This window comes from Phasianus colchicus, chromosome 1, assembly GCF_987193195.1.
Source record: "Phasianus colchicus chromosome 1, bPhaCol1.hap1.1, whole genome shotgun sequence".
NCBI classification, from domain to species: domain Eukaryota; kingdom Metazoa; phylum Chordata; class Aves; order Galliformes; family Phasianidae; genus Phasianus; species Phasianus colchicus.
In genome coordinates this window covers 67,652,052-67,672,555 of record NC_143436.1, presented here as the reverse complement: position 1 = coordinate 67,672,555, position 20,504 = coordinate 67,652,052, and the positions used below count along the sequence as shown (strand labels likewise).

General features: G+C 38.5%; 1 protein-coding gene across 1 annotated transcript in view; it reads right to left on the bottom strand.

Annotated features, from left to right (window-relative positions):
- ST8SIA1 (ST8 alpha-N-acetyl-neuraminide alpha-2,8-sialyltransferase 1) overlaps positions 1-20,504 on the bottom strand; it is a 127,949-nt gene that overhangs the window by 57,724 nt on the left and 49,721 nt on the right. The window contains exons 3-4 of the mRNA XM_031597143.2: positions 7,677-7,786; positions 2,212-2,304 (exon numbers count right to left, since the gene is read on the bottom strand). Of these exons, the coding sequence (XP_031453003.1) occupies positions 2,212-2,304; positions 7,677-7,786 (203 nt within the window). The remainder of the gene's footprint in view (positions 1-2,211; positions 2,305-7,676; positions 7,787-20,504) is intronic.

Sequence of the window (20,504 nt, the reverse complement as noted above, 5' to 3'; positions counted from 1 at the left end):
TGTCATGAAAGTCTACATTGATAAGTATCTGAGTTCCTTAAAAAGCTTGTTTCTATAGAAATTGATTGCTTTAGGAAGGTAGTAGTTTTCTTTGTATTTTAACTTCCTGATTTGTACCTTTGATTAAATTTTAACTTACCACACAGCAGTCCAAATAATGAGTTTAGAGAGCATACAGGAAACATTAGTAAAATATACACATTTAAAAAAAAAAATCTCTTTCTGACCAGGCAGAGGAAGATAAGAGCCAGATCTCTCAAGAGCTTCAAACCTCAGAAGAGGTTTCTGCTATTTTTCAGCACTATTAATTTGTTCTCTATCTTATTCTTAGTAACTGGTTGTATATCTCTTTATCTGATCAATAAACATACATATACACACCACATTACTTTCTCATCAAATGTCTTGCATCACAGTTACTATCCGCTCATGCTGAAAATGGACACTGAAAACAATCCCATTTCCTGTTATCCTATTCTTTCTCCCTTTTCACTTCCCCCATTTCCCTCCTCATCCGCTCACTCCCCATTTTGATATCCCTCTCTCACAGAGTATCGTTTCACAAGTGTTCACTCCTTTCTTTTTTTCAGTATTAGTTAACTCCACAGTCTCCCTAGCATAGTTCCATAGTCTTCCTGTACCATCACTAAAACTCTTTCTCCTTTTTCTCTTCTTCTCTGAAAACATACTAAGTACAGTAAACTTTCCTCTCTAACCGTTGATGAAGGGTGTGGGAAACACAGAAAATAATCCGTTTAATAATTCTCTGCCTTGACAATTGTAAAAACCTTTGCAAGCATTTTACTTGTCACTGCTCTTATTCATTTTATCCACAATGCTACTGCCAAGCTATGTGATGTTCTGGACATTTCATCCCACTTCTTAAATCAACCTCATTAGCCTTGTACCTCCCATAGGATTTTCAGATCCCTTACCCTCATACCCTGCCCTGAACAGTTCCCTCCTCTTGTTTGGCACCTGGCACATTCTCTTCCAGTTCTCTTTGTTTTGCTTTCATCTTACCCTAAAGACATTTCTGTGCCTTCCCCTATTCAGACACCCTCTGCTTGGAAACAGTTCTTGAAGCTGATGACTTCTCCATTTCCCTCTTGATCACTTTCTCTTTCCTACTCTGTTGAAGACTGTCATACAAACCATCTTTTTCACTCAAAATTAGACAATTCTTTGATTCCTGGCAGAGAGAAAAATATTACATTTAGATACCAACAAACATCAATTTCCAGTTCTGCTCAGTGCCTTCCTTCTTTCTCACGTACCTGACTTTCTATTATTCATTTTATTTCACTGCTTTGCTTCCTTTCACAATCCTTCACCTCCCCATACCTGCATTATACTTCTCTTTTTATGCCTGATCATCTCCTTTTCACTCCCTTGGTTTATGCTTTTTCTCTTTGTTTTTCAGTGAATATGACAGGTTACTACCAGATCTCATTCTGTCTGAGAACAGCCTACCTCATTCTGGGTGACAAAATAATAATAATAATAATAATAATAATAATAATAATAATAACAACAACAACAACAACAACAACAACATGGCAATTAAAATTCAGTTAGGCAAAATCAGAGCTGGCACTGATATCTTTTTCCTTGTCTCTTCCCCTCTCTCAACAGCTATTACGATTTGGAAAATTTCAACTAATAAAAAACAAAACTTTATCACAATCTCCTAGGAAGCACAGCTTGTATGATCAAAACTTGCTGATCAGTCTATCCTAGTCACCTTTGTACTTGTCAGTCACTATCAAACAAATAATAGAAAGACAGTAAGGACAGAGAAGTTATCAGAGTCGAACCAAAGAGAAATCAAAATTAGCATCTTCATTAACTGTGGGATGCAGCAACCAGTTGGCCCAACCAGTGCATAGTGTGGTCCACCCGTTTGGTATGTGGTTGGCTTGCAAGCAGCCAAAGCACTTCTAGCACATACCCAGTGATACAGGTAATGAGAGGGAACCGAAGGAACATGTGAAAAAAACAGAAGAAAAAACTCGCAAGAAGCCAGCCTTCCTTAGCTTCCCTGCTTACAGTGAAAAGATCTTTGTTTATTTCACCCAACATGAAACCACTGTGCATTTCATCTTTCCCAGGATCAGGACATAACTCTGGCACACTAATATCTAAAATACAAATTACACATTTTTTCTTTTCTGTTTCTCCAGTCCAGAGACAGAGCAACATGCTCCCTACCTTTTCTGAATTATACTGGGATTTGCAGTCACCAGCTGGGTTTTCAATCCAACATCCTTGCTGTATTCTCTGGATAGAGGAGGAAGGTTGCACCTGTGCACAGAAAGACATTCAAGATTTTAACTGACAGTCAGGATTGACAGGCTTCATCCCCAGTTTTTTTTTATTCTGCAAGTTTGCAGTTTTAGAAAAAGAACTGCAAGCTGACAGAAAATGTGAAAGTGCTGTACAGACACTGGACCAAGCTAGGCATTTTCCTACTGTACTACATCCCATATGCACCATAGGGCATTTTTGCACCAGACTGTGGGGAAATACAGAAAAAAAATCTTTTGCAGAGATGATCCTATGAACTATTAAGCAAAAACAAAGTGACCTGGCACCTCTGAGAGGTTGAAAGGCTACGGAAGAGGCTGTTATTATCTACAGCCCAAACTTCTTTCAAACTCATTCCTCCAAGTTCTGTTTTTCACTCTGCTTTGTCTTGTTTTCCAGCATCAGGCTCTAGATTGGTATCACACATCATATACGTCTTGCAAACAATGGGTAAATGCCCTTCAGTATACAAGAACTTATCAAGAAAACACAGAGAAAAAAATGCAAGTGATTATTTACAGTGTGCATACTACATTCTCTCACAGTCTTGTTCTGGCAGTCAGGGCAATAATATAAAATAGTGACCGAGTAGATCTACTTTGGCAAGCAAACAGGGCTCCAGAAAACACAAGTGGAGAGAAACATGCAAACAAGGAGCAGTCCTAAATACTTCCAAGTAAAGAGGTGGAAGAAGAAGGAAAGATTATAAATAAAGGTGAGAATATGAGGGCTGCTCCAAAAGTAATGTCTCCCACTTTAATATCTTGGCCCACAATGTCAGAGGTGGATGTTGGTTGTATGGCAGTAGAGGCTGGATCCTTCCTCTGATATTCCATTACAGCTTGTTGCTGTGTGTCACAGGGCAGCACAGGGGCAGTCTGACAAAACGGCATCTGACATGGAAGTGAGTATGAAGCAAAGGTGTGGAATTAAATTCCTCCATGCAGAAAAAAATTACACCCCCTGAGATTCATCAGTGCTTGGTGAATGTTGATGGAAACCAAGTACTGGATGAGAGCAAGAGGCAATGGGTGGTGTGTGTCAGCAGGGTGAAAGCAGGTCACCTCCACTCGTGCAGATTTTTATGAGCATGGCATGCAGCTCTCATTCATCAATGGAAAAAAAGGTAGCAAATGGTGACTACGTTGAAAAATAATGTTTTGTAGCTGAGAATTTGCTCTATCAAATAGTGTGATCGTGCTCTTTGTATCTGTTAGAGTTTTCATAGAAATAAATAGGAGGCATCACTTTTAGAGCAAACAACATAAATTCAAGCTGTATCCAAGCCTCAGCTCTGTTACAGAAATTAGTCAGGAGAAATGAAGTCAATACACAGCAATTACACAAAAAAATGAGTGTCAAGACAATGCTTTCAACTTCAGAGTTGTCTAACTTTTTAAACCAAAGATATGAAGAATAATATTAGTGCTTACAGGCTAAGAACAAAACCAAGATTCTCAAAGAAAAGTGGAATTGGCAATTTTTCTGGAGCAAGAATGTCAGATTTTAGTGTTGTTGGGTTGTTTTGTGAGGTGGTTTTGCTGTTGTTTTTTTTCCTCCCAAAATCTTGTACATACAGGCTGAGGTGCAGCTCCCAGCTGCCCCAGTGCCTCAGCCCAACAGGGAGCTGTTACTGCAAATCCACCACTTCTCTGCTATCAGGGAGACACGGCTCTCCATGACATGGGTTGCACTCTTGGGAGAGGCGGCTTCATTTTTCTTCCCATGCTCCCATTAAACTCTCTGGCACTCTGTTTCAGGAGCACTTCTCCAGCAACGCACCTCCCAGGCAGCCGGAGTGGATCACAAAACCCTCAAGTCCAGCAATGACTGGTTGCTTATTCTGTTTTCTTTTTATCTTCCAGATAAAGAATAAAACTTTAGAAACTGAGAAAGGCTTATGTAATAAAAAATTGGGAAGAAAAAAAGACAGCAATTGGTTTCTTCTCTCTGCCTGCACCAAGTGGGATATAAATTAATCAGTCTAACTCTATTCACAGAGGTGGTAGAAACACTCACTAGCAGTTCTCAATGGTAGGTCAAACAAATATTTGTGAAGAAAGATGTGTGTACAGGTGACCTTGCCCTAGAGCAAAGAGATGGAATAAGTGACCTCTGGCAGGCCACAGTTTAATGGTTCCTGATTTGAATAAACATAGACTCGTATGGCCTTTTTTGATTGAAGTTTATTTAAAAGCACAGTGATGGACCAAGATAACTCCTTAGTTTCATCATCTTAATTTATTTCTCACATCAGTTGCAGAAGCATTATTTAAACACATTAACTCCATTCAGCAGTAAATCACTTTCCCAATTTGTTCTGTATGAAATATTAAGATGTGGCCTAAGTATCCAACGGGAAACTCAGCAAGAAGTCAGTCCATCTTCAGAAACTCCTTGCCCTTTTCTTGAAGGGGTCAGCAGAGTGCTAAGCCCTGTGCAGGTGAGTAATGCACCAAGAAGTAAAAGATTCACAATAAGATGCATGTATTTTTTATTATCTTACTCTTGTTCCTGTACTAAGGAGTATGTGAATATGCAGAAAAGAAGTTAGAAGCAGGACAGTTTCTGAAGTCAGCATTTGTTGACATGAACATAAATGAAAGAGGAGAACTTATTGGCCAACTTACTTTTGTATCTCCCTGCTTAGGCCCAGATTTTGTAGGGGGAAAAAATCATCAACAAAGCACAGCAGTTCATGTGTGCCTTTTTCACATGTGAGACCTTCCAGTTCAATAGGTAGAAACAGCTGACTGAAATGAGAGGGATCCTTTAAACTTCACAAGGCAGAAACACCTCTTCTGAGTTTGGCCCAGAGATAAATACAACTCCTTCAGGTGCAGAGAATCCAGGCAGCTTGGCTGAGTAATGGCATGTGCATTTGACAGATGTCACGTGCTTACCTAGCTATTTGTACATTTACTAAATGCTAGGGAATAATAAGAGTTTAATATGGGATTTCGAATACTCATTTCTACTCCTTTGTAGCACCTTGACCAGAATCAAGACTATAATTACCTATGGCAACTGAAAGCCATTTTTCTGGACTTGTTTACTAACCCCAAAAGCAGCATCATATTTAACATCTACAGCTCCATCTGGGCTGATGTGGCTAGATGGCATGGCAGAGTATAATTAAAAGATAACAGCTTGTCCTTCCCAAGTTATGATAGCCACTAGACAGCTTGAACATGATGACAAGTTTCTTCCAGATTTGGAACAAATTCACTAGCAAACAGCATGGAAAACATCCCCCAGTCCCCTGGAGAGAAATCCTCCTCCTTGCAGATGCACAAACCATAGCAGAGACTATGCAGTTGGGTAGCAAGACTAAGGCAGTTGGGTACAGAGAGAATCACAAGACATATAAATATTTCTTCACAGTCTAATGCCATGAAAATACGTATCTTCTGTCAAATACAGACAAATACGTTGCTTATGATTTAGTATCCAACACTTCTTTCTTAAAATACTTGTTTGTGTGAAGGGAAAGGGAAAATTTTAAAAGAAACATCCTAAAAATAAACATTACAAACTTGAAAAACACCCACATAACTCAGTAAAAGCTTATGGTAACTACTCTGACTAAACATGTAGACCATATGCCATGCACCTATTTTATTGTAGATGAAGTGTGCTGTGGCCTAGGGGCTGAAAACTGCTGCTCTTTTAATCTCTATGTCGGTACAACTGTGTTTGTAGAAGATGCTCAGCAATGAGATGAGTTTAAATTCATTAATTAACCTTAGTGATTACAATTCATTGAAGAAGATGGCTGCAATCGTATTTCCATAAGCTCTGCTGTAAGTGAAATCAAAAGCAAAGTGAATGGGAGGAATGAACAATGGCAAAACCTGCCATGACTATTTTACACTGCAGAAATAGTTTAAAGCCATCAGACACGTTTCCTATTAAAAAATGCAAAATATTATGCAAGTTATTGTTATTCTCTTCCTCTCTCAGCTCTCAGATTATAGAAATCAGATTTAGAGAAGATCTGCTAAATTTTCCACCTGCTACAAAAATATTCTCTCCCAGTGGCATATTATCTTTTACCCGACAGAACTGAAATATTTTCATAAATATGACTGCACCACTAATACAATACAGCCTGCAGGCAGTTTCTGGGATTTTTGCAGGTTTTTACCTACTGCTTCTTTCCAATCCAAAATAAGTTCAGTACAGACAATGGCTAGTTTACCCTCCCTAGAAAGGAAAAAAACCTCATCTTCTCCGATCAGACTGTAACAGCTGCTTTAAAAAATGTTTTTATTGTTTCTGTAACTGATTGCTCCTACGGTATTTTAACTTCCTATTGCATCTACATATTACCATATCATACCCTGCAGTTTCTTATATTTAGTCTCTGGAACACTGAAGGAGCTTTGCAGTAATGGCAATCAGCACACTGAGTCCCTCCCTCTGTGCCTTTGTCTTTAGTTTGTTGAGTTTCTTTACTTTAACATCAAAAGCATTTTTGTTCCTTGAGATGCAAGCCAGAAATTATAGTAATTCTGTCTGCTTTAGAGCAAGTTTGTATGGCCTTATAATAAGCTATCAGGATTCAATAAGTAGATTTGCTAAAGTGGGAGCTCATTACGCATCTACCTCAAAAACCAAAGAAATTCCATTTCTCATCTCTTCAGATGCAGTCTTCCAGTTTCTGCCCCACAATGTTTTTCTTGTTCATGTTTAACAAAAAGGGGCCAATTTCTGTCTCTCCTCCTTAAAGAATCTTGAATCTACAAAGTGCCAAATTCAGTCAAGAAAGCAGTAGCCGATTCAGCACCCTTCTGACAGATTCCTATGACTTCAGAAAACCACAGGCACAGCAAATGTGGGGAATTCAAAACCAGATGGCATCAAGGAAAAAGGTTTTGTCTTCTCTTAGACAGAAGTTAATCTGAAGGGAGGAAAAATGTGGAAATACTTTAGCTTGTCCCAACTTATTAATCCTTGCCCTGTGAATCAGTATCTACTCATCATGATTTCAAGGGGTTGCATATGATTGCATTTAGAGTTGTGAAGGACAAAGCACAGTACAAGACGAGACTCCATCTAATAAGGAATAATTAAAAAGCTCCTAAATCCCTGTCTGTGACAGTGTACGATCTGTCACAATCACAATGCACCCATCTGCAGATTTCCCCCACATATCTGCACATATCTGCAGAGGCCAGCCAAAACTCTATTTATTGCCCTTTCTCACACTTCTACCCAAATCACATCCTGCGAAGGGGATAAAAAAAAAAAAAAAAAAGTACCCAAGGCAAATTATAATTGATTAATCACAACTGAATAGCTTTGAAAAGTCAAGAGACTGAGCAGGGGGAAGGGCAGACAATTTGTCATTGAGGTTTCCATCTTACCGCATGACAAAATCCGCTTGATCTATTTGTTTTCCGCAGCCGCTCTTTTTGAGAATCCCACCGTTTCCCACCACAGAGCATTTCTTCAGTGGCAGCTGGAAGGGTGTAGCCTAGCAACACAAAACAAGGACTGTTTTTACAGAGGAGAACACATACATCTTTGTAGCAGCTGCTCCTGGAGAACCAGGGAGCTGGCAGGGCTCAAAGTGAGGAAAGAAAACGGAGAATGAGGAGCTAGGAAAAAAGTCCAGAAATTAGCTGGTAAGTAGACAAAGAACAGTTCTTATCCCTGCTTCCCCAGCCAAAATTCAAAAAAGATGCAACACAGAAGAGAATAACAGTCCTGCATAAACAAACTGCATAGTTATAAAGTTGTGACAAACATAATGACCAAGATAGGCACTCCAAATGTGTCTTCTAGCCAAGCTGCAGAGAGAGGAAAAAAAATTACCAGGAAAAAAAGCCATGAAAGTGACCTTTTACATAAAAGACAGCTCTGGACAAGAAAGGAAGGAAGAAGGAACAATGTGAGAACAAAAGGGACTCAGGAGTCACCCTGGATCCCTCCATCATTCTTTCACTGAGCTGGGTCACTCTAAAGCATAAAGTAAAGATATTTAGAGCATCCCAGCAGCTTCATAAGTGCTCAGCTCCCCAAATACAGCACAAATGAAAATTAGAAAACCGTTTTAACTAAGGAGCCCTTGTTGCAGCTGAGCAGGGCATTAAATTGCAAGGTCAAATTGTCATGCTATCTTATGCATCAATGTATTAAATAGGATTTGCACAGTCTACTTCACTACAGAGGATCTCAAAGCTACAGGTGGAACATCTTCCTGTCAGCCTTGAGTCATTCACCTTTAGTGGTGTTGAAGCAGCCATTTAAATAGCTCACAGTACATCAGTGTAGCCCTGCACACACACACATATATATATATGTGTGTGTGTGTGTGTGTGTGTGTATGTATGTAAAACAGGGTCAAGGGGTGAACAGCATAGGAATTTCAAGTAGTATGATAAAGTTATAAGAATGAAATTTGTCTACAACACAGCAGTTAATATTCTCCTTGTGAAAAAAAAAAAAAAAAAAAAAAAAACTTGCAGGAATTTTTCATTTATCAAACCTGTCAAAACCTGACTTTGCAGCAGAGACAGAAGCTACTGTGCCTGGGCCTCTGAGAATGCAAATGCCACAGTGACAGGATACAGCATGGCAAAACAATTATTTTCACCTGGACAGTAAGTTCCAACAGTGGCAGCACTTATTGTCACTTAAATGTACAGAGCAACATCTAACATTGCATAATGTATTCACGAGGCATTACAACCGTGTACATAGCATAGAAAACAGATGCAGCGCTACAGCACAAACTCTGCATTTGTTGGTATTCATTTTTTACTTTATCTTCTCCCTTAGATGTATTTGTTTTACCATCTATTCTCAGCAAATTAGATTCCACTCAGCTAGTATAAAAAACATAACCTGCTATCTAATAACATAAATGAAAGCATTTTGCATATCCTAATTCTGGATTAATATATGCTAGAGTAGAAAAATCAATTCCAGTTTACTGAGGCCCAGCCACTGTTGGGAACCCAGGGACAGCACAGCAGAGCAATACTAAGTAAGCAACTGCATTCTGATTCTGCATCCGCCTTCCCAAGAACATTTTTTAATTTACCCAGTTATTGAAAGAGCAGCATATCTTGAAATTCAAAGGACTTTTCATTGCTGAGGTGACCCTGACCAAATGAAAGCTCACAGGTTCAGTACAGGGAGTGGGGTAGGGATGGAGGAAATTTAGAAGTGGTAAGTTTGTATAAATAACATCACCATTCTTATTCAAGATATGTCAGAGCTCTTCCAAGACAGCCAGTTATGCAAAGACAAGGCTGTGACAAATAAATTACAAAGGCAGCAGCCATTAACTTAAGAGCCATGGTAACTCTGTCACGTAATTTCTGTGACTTCAGTACACGTTCAATTTCTCTAGATCCCCAAAATAAACATTCAGGATTTACTAAGTGCTTCAAAATTCTGAGTTGCAAACAGCCCTTGATATTGCTTGAGATGAATTGCTGTCCTTCAAAGGAGGCTTATATCCTGTTATGTTCAAAGATGATACTACTACTTATCATTTGCATATATACTTTCATTTCCAAGAGCGCATGAATCTTTGAAATTCCTGCCCTTCAGAGAGCCCAAGAGACAGACAAACAAGATCAGAGCTGTAAGGATGATTTGAGGGAGTTAAAGGGAGGAAGAAGTGGCAAATAAAACCACCACTGTGGCCTAGCCTGTGAAGAAATCCACCCATACACAGGAAGAAAACCAAGCTGAATGCAGCTCTCTGTGAAAAGCCACCATGCCCACAAAAGCCCACAGAAGCTTTTGCCTCCCCCAACAAAGTAATGAAAATTCTGGACATGACATAGACAGTTTGCATGCCATTGTTTAGCTTAAAACATTCAACAGATGCAGCTTCCAGAAGACTATACTTATAAACTCAAGGCAGACATTAAGTGTCCCTGATGCTTGGAGGCATTTCAGCTGCTTTTACCCTAATGAAGAGGAATTGCTTAGCATGCTCTGGGAGAAGCATGTATTTTTTTAACATTGCACATGACTGTTCTTCAATCATTCAGGTTACAAACCTGCATATTGCTCAAACTGTAGGGGCATTTCAGGAACTCTGTTCTCAGTCCATTTGTACAAACTGTCCAGTCATACACAAATCATACAATTCAAGTGTTGCCTATGAGCCGCTATGAAACACATGGCTCCTCTGTCTCTCTGCAAAAGGCAAAGAAAAAGCAGCAGACTCCTCAGCTTTGAAACTGTTAGGAATCATAATCCTGTGATGCAGTCAGCAGCTGCAGAGTTAACCCACTGCAGGTCCTCCAAAGGATACTCACAGGACAGATAGCACAGATAAAGGATCTTCAAAGCTAAAGTGCTGTAGGCTCCATTCTATGACTTCCCACAAGCATTCAGCTCATTCCTTCCTTTGAGCTGACCAAAATATAAAGTGCAAACATCTTAAGCAAAATTGCAAGGTCAATATGGAAGCTCCAGCCCTAATGTGCAGTTGAATTACTAGACTGTTAATACCTTTCCACACCACTATTTGGCTTTCAAGAGGTTTCCCCGCATCCACTTGTTCCTACCACTGGCTCACAGGGTACAGACTATGGATTTAAGGTTGAAATTAAATAATTATCAAAATCTAGAGTCATTTGTTTGGTTGTTTTGTTTCATTTAAGAGCAAAAAACACTGAAGATAGACTCTAGTAATGATTTGTTTTCTTTCTCTACCCTCTTTCTTTCTCAACTAATCTTACGCCATCTTTATGGCGTGGATAATCTGTCTTCAAATGTTTTGAATGTTACATTAGAGTTGAAGAGGTAGATCAGTGCTGCAACTTAGTTGAAAATTAAACCAGTTTTACCTTTTTTGTAAAGTAGTCTTGGGCATGACTTTTAATTTCGGTAGGAGGCAATTTTCAATCAAGAATGTTACATTTTTTGAAGGCGATGGTGCTATTTGGAGAGAATTCTATACAGTAAAAACAAAATTTCTTCTGAGTTTCTATTACTAGAAAAATATGTTTCAAAGAACTAATAAAAATTTTCTAACGCTCTTCCTCTTTACCTCCCACAGTGTAACTCTTTGCTAGGAAAATCATCATGTACTGGGGACGCGGCTGTCATTTATGCTAAATACTTACAAATGGCTCAGTTGCTATTTTCCTTTAAATTGTAAGCTGGCTGACAGATGCTTGCTTTGGATTGTAAAGTTGCAATAAAAGCATTTCCATTTATATTAGCTTCCTGAATCTGCATTGTTTTTATTGCCAACAAATCTGTTATTTTCCTCATTGATTAAAATTAATGAAGATTCTTATGGGTGGACTAGAAAAACCAGCACAACATCAGTTTATCCAGTGTAACAGAGAAAATATAAAAATAAGTGACCAGTGCACATCCATCTTTAAGCAATCATTACAATAGAATTAGATAACATTATTAACTGAAAGAATAAAAAATAAAAATAAACAAACCCTTGTATATTGCCATAAGCAGGATCAATTCCCTTAAAAAGTTTTAAAAACAAAAAGAAAATAAAATAAGATGGTTTCTGAAAGGTATCTCTTCAAACAGAACCTAAGACAGAGACAAAACCAAAACAGTGAAACTCCACTCATAACCAGTGAAGATGCTCTAGTTCCTATTTATGTAAATGAGGTAAGAAGCTGCACATCCCTCTACGAATTCAGTGACAAATAAGCACACAAAGCAATAGATTAATGGCTCCCAATTGAATTCAGAAGTAATTTAACAGAGCATCTATCCAGCAATTCACTGATTAGTTTCATCATTCATCTAAGTAAAAATAAATCATTGTCATCAGTTAAAAGAACATTACACAGTACTAATAAAACATAATTTATTTTAGATAATGGTATTCTAATTCACTTTGGTTTCATTGTTGTTAATGTGTTAATTTTTACCCACTCACTGCCAAAGACAGTTAATCAGCAACCAAGTTCTTACTGGAAAAACAGAAAAAATTACAGAATTACAGTGTTCAGCCTCTGATTTAATACTGATTATGTCAAAAACACTGAAAATACAGGGAACATAAATTACAATAAAATGGTTTTCAAATAAGCATTACTGGATTTGGAACAAGATGCCGTGTTTTACTGTTCCCTTTGAGAAGACAGCATCCTGAAGAAAAAGGCCTAGTTCTCCTAATTCTTCTAAGGAGCTAACAAAATTGCAAGAGTCAACAGGAAGCTAAATTCGGCCCTGACTATTCTTTTCACCCTTTTGCATAAGGAAGCAGCTGACACTTTAAAGGAAGCCTATATTTGTCTTAACCACGGGCAACACGGCATTGTTTTTTACGCTGTTGGACACAGTGGGATGGAAAACACTCCTTCTTCCTTGCTTTATTGTTTACAAATCATCTTTGGTACGGCAGTCTTTTTGTTCCTCCAGTGGAGCTGTCAAGCACGGCGACATGAAGGCTTGACAGCAGCTGGCTCCAAAAGCATCAATGTCACTCACACAGGGACAGTGTGTCCTCTACAGGGGAACGCAGAGGGTGGTTGCAGCTCCTCATGTTTCAGCTGTCTCTCTCAGCCCAAATGCTGCAGTCCCAAGTGAGCTGGATGGGCACCAGCCCAGAGTAAGGTGCAACTACTAATGGCTATCTTGCAACTGGGATTGTGTTAGGAGGAGCTACTCCTCCAAAAGCAAAGAGGACTTTGGCCCATCCCGACAGTGTGCCACTGCTGACATTCTCTTCATCCCTGAAAAGTAACTGATATTTTCTCAGTGAAATAACTGTTTTCACCAAAAAAAAATACTTAGAGCCTAGGTTTGACATGAGAGGAGGCCTGATGGCGGCTGCAGCTCCTCACAGGGAGCGGAGGGGCAGCGCTGAGCTCTGCTCTGTGTGACAGCGACAGGGCCCGAGGGAACGGCGTGGAGCTGTGTCAGGGGAGGGCAGCTGGGGTTAGGGACAGGTCTGCACCACAGGGCGGTGGGCATGGGACGGGCTGCACAGGGCAGTGCACACGGCCCCAAGTACCGGAGTTCAAGGAGCATCTGTACAACACTCTCAGACAGGGTTTGGATTTTGGGTGGCCCTGCATGCAGCCAGGAGTTGGACTCCATGGTCTCTGTAAGTTCATTCCAACTCAGGGTGTTTTATGATGCTATAATAGGTCTCATGTAGTAGTAATTCATAACTTTTTCTATCATACCCCTATTTCAGCTTGGGCTTTCTGTTTTTAGTTACTGACTGAAATAACTGCACAAATAACTGCACAAAGTTTGAAATGCATCCAACAGTCTAACAAAAATTTAGAAGATATTTTTGTATGGAGAAATAAAAAAAATGGGTTAGAATGGGTTTACATGTGCTGGAAAGGCAGAAAATCTTTTCTCATAAATCTTGACAGAATGTTGGGGGCTAGAAGATGCATAGATTTTAAGAAACCACAGTGACACATTACTGGTAGATTTACTGAATGCTGCGTAATTCCTAAATTGTTTTGCATTCATGCAAAGGTCCATCACAAAAGCTGTGAAACCATGTAAACCAATATTTTGCATGTGAAAAATGTCAAAATCACAATTAAAGTCTCTACTAAGACTTTTAAAAAATATTTTAGCTACAAATTGAAAGATTTCTCTGTATTCTCTGAATACGAGAAATACTAACCAAGAAGCAAACAAAAAACTTTGCCTTTAAGTTAATACTGTTACAAAACAGAGGGTTAGGAACAAGCGTAGTTCATAGATTCATATATCATATCATAGAGTGGCCTAGGATGAAAAGGACCTCAAAGATCATCTAGTTTCAATCCCCTTCCACAGGCAGGTTCGCCAACCACCAGACCAGGCTGCCCAGAGCCACATCCAGGACTTGAATACCTCCAGGGATGGGGTATCCACAACCTCCTTGGGCAGTGTGTCCAACCTGTTCCAGTGTGTCACCAACCTCTGTGTGAAAAACTTCCTCTTAATATCTAATGTAAACCTCCCCTGTCTCAGCTTAAAACCATTCCCCCTTGTCCTATCACTATCCACCATGTTGATAAGTGATAGGACCGATAGTTCCCTGTGTGTGCAACAGAATAAAATGAAACTTCTGCCAGACTCAGCTATGTACTTAACACACTGACCTTTTGTGCATGCTGATTATGAACAGTAGTAGATAAGCTGAGCAAACTTTTTAAAGTACAGGACTCAGATACTAACAAATCTCATTATCTATACTAACAAATCTCATTATCTGACCACAAAGAAATTACTACAAGGAACTCAAAGAATTGTGACAGTTACTATTAAATCCCTTTAGGAGATGGGAAAGGAATCTCAAGATTTTTTTAATTTTTTTTAATTTTATTTTTAATAGTTTCTTTGCTCCACAGAGGTGCTGCTAAGTGGCAAATGTTGAAATCTGAAGCTCAGTGCCCATACAAAAGAGAAATGGTCCAGGCAGAGCAAACTTCTCTGTAACCATTCAAGCACATCTCAGCTATCACAGCAGAATTGGAATTAAACATTGAATTTCATATAAACTTGTACTATTCACAAATATATGTTTCTCATTATATGACTTTTCTTGAGATTAATATTTTATTATGCATTTATATGGGATCATGCAGTGAGAAAATGTCACTTAGACTTAGCATTGCTCTTATGCAGCAAACATTACATTCAAAAGGATACACAGAATATTAACAGCAGAGCAATCACAAAGAAGAGAACACTTTGCAACATACCTACATATTCACAAAAAACATGGAATACCAGTAACTAGCTGGTAGTCACTTTTAGTCCAGGCTGTACTTAGCAAGAACTTCAAAATGGTATGTTCCGCAATAGCTTTCCACCTAGTATGAAGTCGCTGCAAGTACTCACTTGAAGTGGATTAAAAAAACTCTTCAAATTGCTACCACAGCATTTAATTTTATCAAACCAGCCTTCATACAGCCAGGATAGCACAATGTGGAGATGATAAAAAAAATACATTTGGAAATTGTAGCAGTTTCATTTTAAAAAATGACTTTCAACACTATATCATAAACAGTATTTTAAATGGCGAATGCTCCAGAAACGTGAAAGAAGAGCTTCTATTCTGTGTGACTTATAAGACAAGAATACATTAATGAGTGGGAAAATTTGAAAATTCTGGAAGATTTCTGGATCTAAGCTTTACAATCTGTAATTCACTGGAACGCCCGAACTTTGAATTAAAAATGAGAAAGAGGAAATATTTTTTCATGATTAATTTGAAAAAGGAACTCAACCTACTGGAGTTCAGTAGATTCTCTTCCTCTGAAAGATGTTATAGTTTCCAACTTTTCTACAACTGGAAGATCTCACAAAAGACTTAAGCTGCCTTCTATTTAGTTGCATTTAGATTTTCCTTGAAGAAACCAAGTCCTAAGTAAAGTGTACAAAAGGAAAGATTAAAGTACAAAATCAGCTTGACCAGTATCTGTAAATAACAGTCTATGCTGGCTTCCCTAGATACCTTCCCATACACTTGAATAACTCGATTTTTTATTTTTTTTAATCTTATGTGATAATAAGGATAAAATTAAATTAATAGGCTGAATCAATAAGCTCTGCCTGCAACCACAGAAACAGTCAGCAATACTCTTCTTTTACCTGAACATCTGACAACATCAGATTCCATGCTGAGCTTAGAGGAAAACATCATCCATCATATGGGATTCTGGAGCTTGCTCTGCTTTGCCAGCATCTCAAAAGCTATGCAGGGTATTCCCTTGCAGTTAGAATTCAAGACTCAGTATTGTAAGCTCACACTATACAGCACTTACATATGGGACTACAATTTGTCTTCTGGTTCACTGGCATGCTATGGCAGAAAAACATTCAAACCTACCAGGTATTCCAGTGGTTTCTTAAAGTTACACAATGCTGAATATTTATCAGCAAGTTTTTGTCTTTTGGATTTGGAGACCTAACTTTCAGACACTGTTTTTGAAGGATTTGCCCATCCTCTACTTTTTCTGTTTCTTTCTTAATCTACTCTAAATTTAAGCAGATGAGTTTTGACTAGCTATTTCATGGAAGCAAGGATATTTCATCATCACTCGAGGACAAAACTACCTTTTTAATGTTACACATGTCTAATAGACAACAAGAGTAGCTGTAACATGATTTTAATGAGTTCTTCCAAAGCCCAAATAAAATGCAGCAGGAACTTTTAAAATTAATCTCCTGGATTACAGTGTGCCATTTTCTGGCCAAAGAAGTTTTGTATTTTAACATACATTTTATCTTTCTGACCTTAAATTTTTGGTAATTAACTGTAATATTCTAGTTATATATGATTGCCCGGTGACAATGTCCTCCAACTGTAATTTCTCCCTCATTGCTTTCACCATGGAAGAATAGCAGCAAGCCAAAATGAGACAGAGTAGGGAAAATCACAAGGTATCTGCTTTCTTATAGCTGGTGCAGGAAAAACTAGAAACCGTACTCACATGTTGAATTATTCTCTTGTGAGAGTGTGAAATAACAGGTCAAGTATAGAAAAATATCTGGAAATTGTGAAAGATTGAATTCCTGATCAGTAAGGGATACTACTCACTTTTTATCCTAAAGCAACAAAGTTCTCACAGTGCTATTTCGTACGCATGCCGCCACTATGCGGACAGGCTAAGAGAGTTGAGGCTGTTCAGCCTGGAGAAGAAAAGATTCCAGGGAGATCTGAGAGCAGCCTCTCAGTATCTAAAGAGGGGCTATAAGAAAGAAGGGGACAGACTCTTTAGCAGGATCTGCTGTAATAGGACAAAGGGAAATGGTTTCCAACCACAAGAGAAGAAATTTAGATTGGATATAAGAAAGCTGTGTTTTTTTATGATAAGGATAGTGAAGTATTGAAAAAGGTTACCCAGAGAGGAAGTCCCCACTCCTGGAGACATTCAAAGTCAGGCTGGACAGGGTTCTGAGCAACCTGATCTAGCTGTAGGAGTCCCTGTTCACTGCAGGGGAGTTGGACTAGATGGCCTTCAAGAGTCCCTTCCACTACAAACAGCTCTATGTTCCTATGATTCTATTGCCAAGACCAATCCACAATCAAACACAAAGTTCCTAGGCATTTTAAGATCAATCGCAACTCCACAGAATTTGTAGAGGATAAACGTTTTTGCAATAGCATGAGTAGAATATAAATAATTGTGTAATATAGTAATAGCCTGTGCTGAACTTGAATGGGGGATAGGAAAGAGAGCAAGCAGAAGGACTCTGAAGATGGTGTTAAAAAATCTGCTTATATGTGGCTGATTTACTAAAAAGCATATTCAGCTACAGAAATGAAAAAATTCTTTAAATCTTACTAGCAGCATACAGTGCACATAGTAAGGCATGTTCCAGCTCATAAAAATATCAAGGGCTTCCAATTCTACTGTGTATGAAGGACAATAACATTTAAGCAAATGAATAGCTCTCTGAATGCCTGAGAGCTCCCTGATCCCGTTGATATGAATAAGGATCTGCTGCAAAAGAAATCAATTCAACTTCTACAGGCACCAAAAAATGGATTTAGTCATCAAATGATCAAATATCAAGGTTTGAAACTTCCGGCTTTTGTTTCTTAGGATATCTTAAAAGCAATACATTTCCACTTAGCTAGTATATTAAACTAACTTCTAAAAGGAAAAGATCTGATAATTAAAAAAAAATAAAAAAATAAAAAAATTATTGCCTTTGCTTTACCTCTAAAGTTCTGAAGAATCAATGACATCTATTGAGAATCACTAATTAAAAAGACATCAAAGTCAGCCAGCAAGGACTGATCTCTCTAGGAAATTTGCAATTAGAGGATGAGTGGAATTTAAATACTGAGCTTGGTTTTTGGGAATTACTGTTGACTTTCTTTAATAATTCTTCCAGATAATTTTTTCTCTTCTCCATTAATGAGAAAAATTAAGCCTCTTAAGAAAGTTTCACTTTCATCTATTTATATAAAGTTTCACTTTCGACTATCTACAGATTTTAAGCCTCACATAGCACTCAGTCAAATCAAATACATAAAATACATAAGGAAATGAGAAACAGATTGAGGAATAACGGGATGTACCTAGCTCTAAGGAACTGTTACATTCAGCCGGGTCAGATGCCTGCAATAATATCTATCTTATATCTTTAGCTTGTTCTTCATCCACATGCATACCTAGATGGCATGCATGTTGCCTCATAACATAACTAACACAAGAAAAGGTAAGCTATGAGCTGAAAAATGAATAACAGTATTCTTGGATAAAATCCTCGATAAAATCCAGAAGAGAAAAGAACTGCACATAAAGCAAGGATCTTCATTCAGAATTCAGTCAGTCACTCTGCAGAAACATAGAACCAAGGTTAATATAACCTTGCTGACAAGTGAAAAAGACAGATAGCAAAACAGTAGGATTTACATATAATGACTGGCTACCAATTTTTTTTAAGGAAGAATTTAAAGGTTATGAAAGAAGAGGTTTAGAAGTCCAGAAAGGCAGGAGGAAAAGCCATCATGATTACAAAATCAATTCAGTTTCCATAATATGTTTTATTTTTCCAGTAATGAAAACACATCTTGAAAATGAACAGTATTGCACACAGGCAGCCGTGAGTCTCTCTTGTTTGAACTTCTTTGAATAACTTATTACTGTATCAGTAATAAAATAGTTAGCCATATAAGATTAAAATGGGGGACAGTATCATTTCACTATGTAACAGAGTTGGTTCCTCAGACAACAAACAGAATTTATTATTTGTTGCAAGCTGATTGAAGAGGAAGTTTGGAAATAGCTCCTCCACTGAGACAACAGCAAAACAAGGGTCTTGACTTCAGGGACCAAAACCAACTTGAAACTAAAGTCTCAGTAGTGCAGTTTTTACATATCAGGATCTGAAAAGTGGAAGTCCATTTAATTTGTGCACACTAAGGCAACTGCATGCCTATGGGAAAGGCACTTCAGAACAAAATGAATTTCAGCTACTGAGACACCTTTTTTCATCTACTTTGTGCTTCCCTTGGGTTAAGCATCATACAATAATTCAGGCTGGGAGTGACATCAGGTAATCTAGTCCAATTTCCTGCTCCAGGAAATGCTCAATACACGCTGTTTCTCATGTGCTTCAGTGTTTCTGTGCCAGTTCAGTGGTTTTAAACAGTAACCTGTATGATTGTTTAGCTGATAGCACCTATCCTATAGCATTTTGAGGAGCAGCAGGACAGGGGCTGACCAAAGGGGCCAGTCAAAGCCTCTGCCCACCTTTGCCGTCATGACACGACCCTGGTCAGCTTCGGATCCACAAGTGCCATGATGGGACGAGGCCCTTCTGCAAGTCTTTTCTTGACTGTTATGAACTAACAGAGCCCCCTCCAAGGCCCACAGAGTCCCACCAGAAGCACACAGAGCCCCCGTGCCCTCCCCTCCCCCCCAAGTTAGTTGCGGTCATTTCTGTTTGTATAATGGAATGTGCTGTTTCTGAGGTCTGGTTTTCACTTGAATAAATGTAGTAAGGAACCACAGGCATCTCTGAGACAGCACTTAATACTTCTTCATACCTTGATATCTATTCTCCATTCAGTTTGGTTAGCAGAAATGTCTTACAGGTACACAAGCAAACACTGAGTGGAGAAATTCAGAAAATGATGTACTGTTCCCTGTCAGAAGTTGCAATTTGGAAAAGTCCATGTCACAAGTTTTAAGAAGCTGTAAGTCTATTCTGCGTGCTAAATAAAATGCCACAGAAATCAGACTAGCAAATAAGGCATCATATTGCTTTTTTTTCCAAAACATGCTGTCAGAACCAATGAATAATTTTTCAAGCATCCTATTAGACTAAAATGAATTCATTTTTCACTAACATCTATTCTCAAACCAAAAGCAATTCAAAGGTAATCTAGTGATAATCAAGATGACTCACTCTGCGGGAAGCAATCAACACAAGAAGAATGCACTGGATTGATTACTTTCTGTGTGCTAAGCACCACACACCAGCAAACTTTTTAAGGATTTTCCTTCCACTTAGCTCCTGGTACCTATTTCAGGCCTTCTCAGATACTAGCCTAGGGTGAGAAGTTTCCTACCAGTAAATCTTTCAGCTTCATCACTCAGAAGAAGAGAGATCAGAGTTAGGAGTTTTATCACTTAAGAACATTTAAGTCCTCCTTAGGGACAAGAGGTCATTAATCAGCCCTGTGCTGAATTCTCTCTCACACCTGGTAGTGTATAACATGAACGTGCAGCATGACAGACACCTGTAACTGCCATGCAGCATTTTTA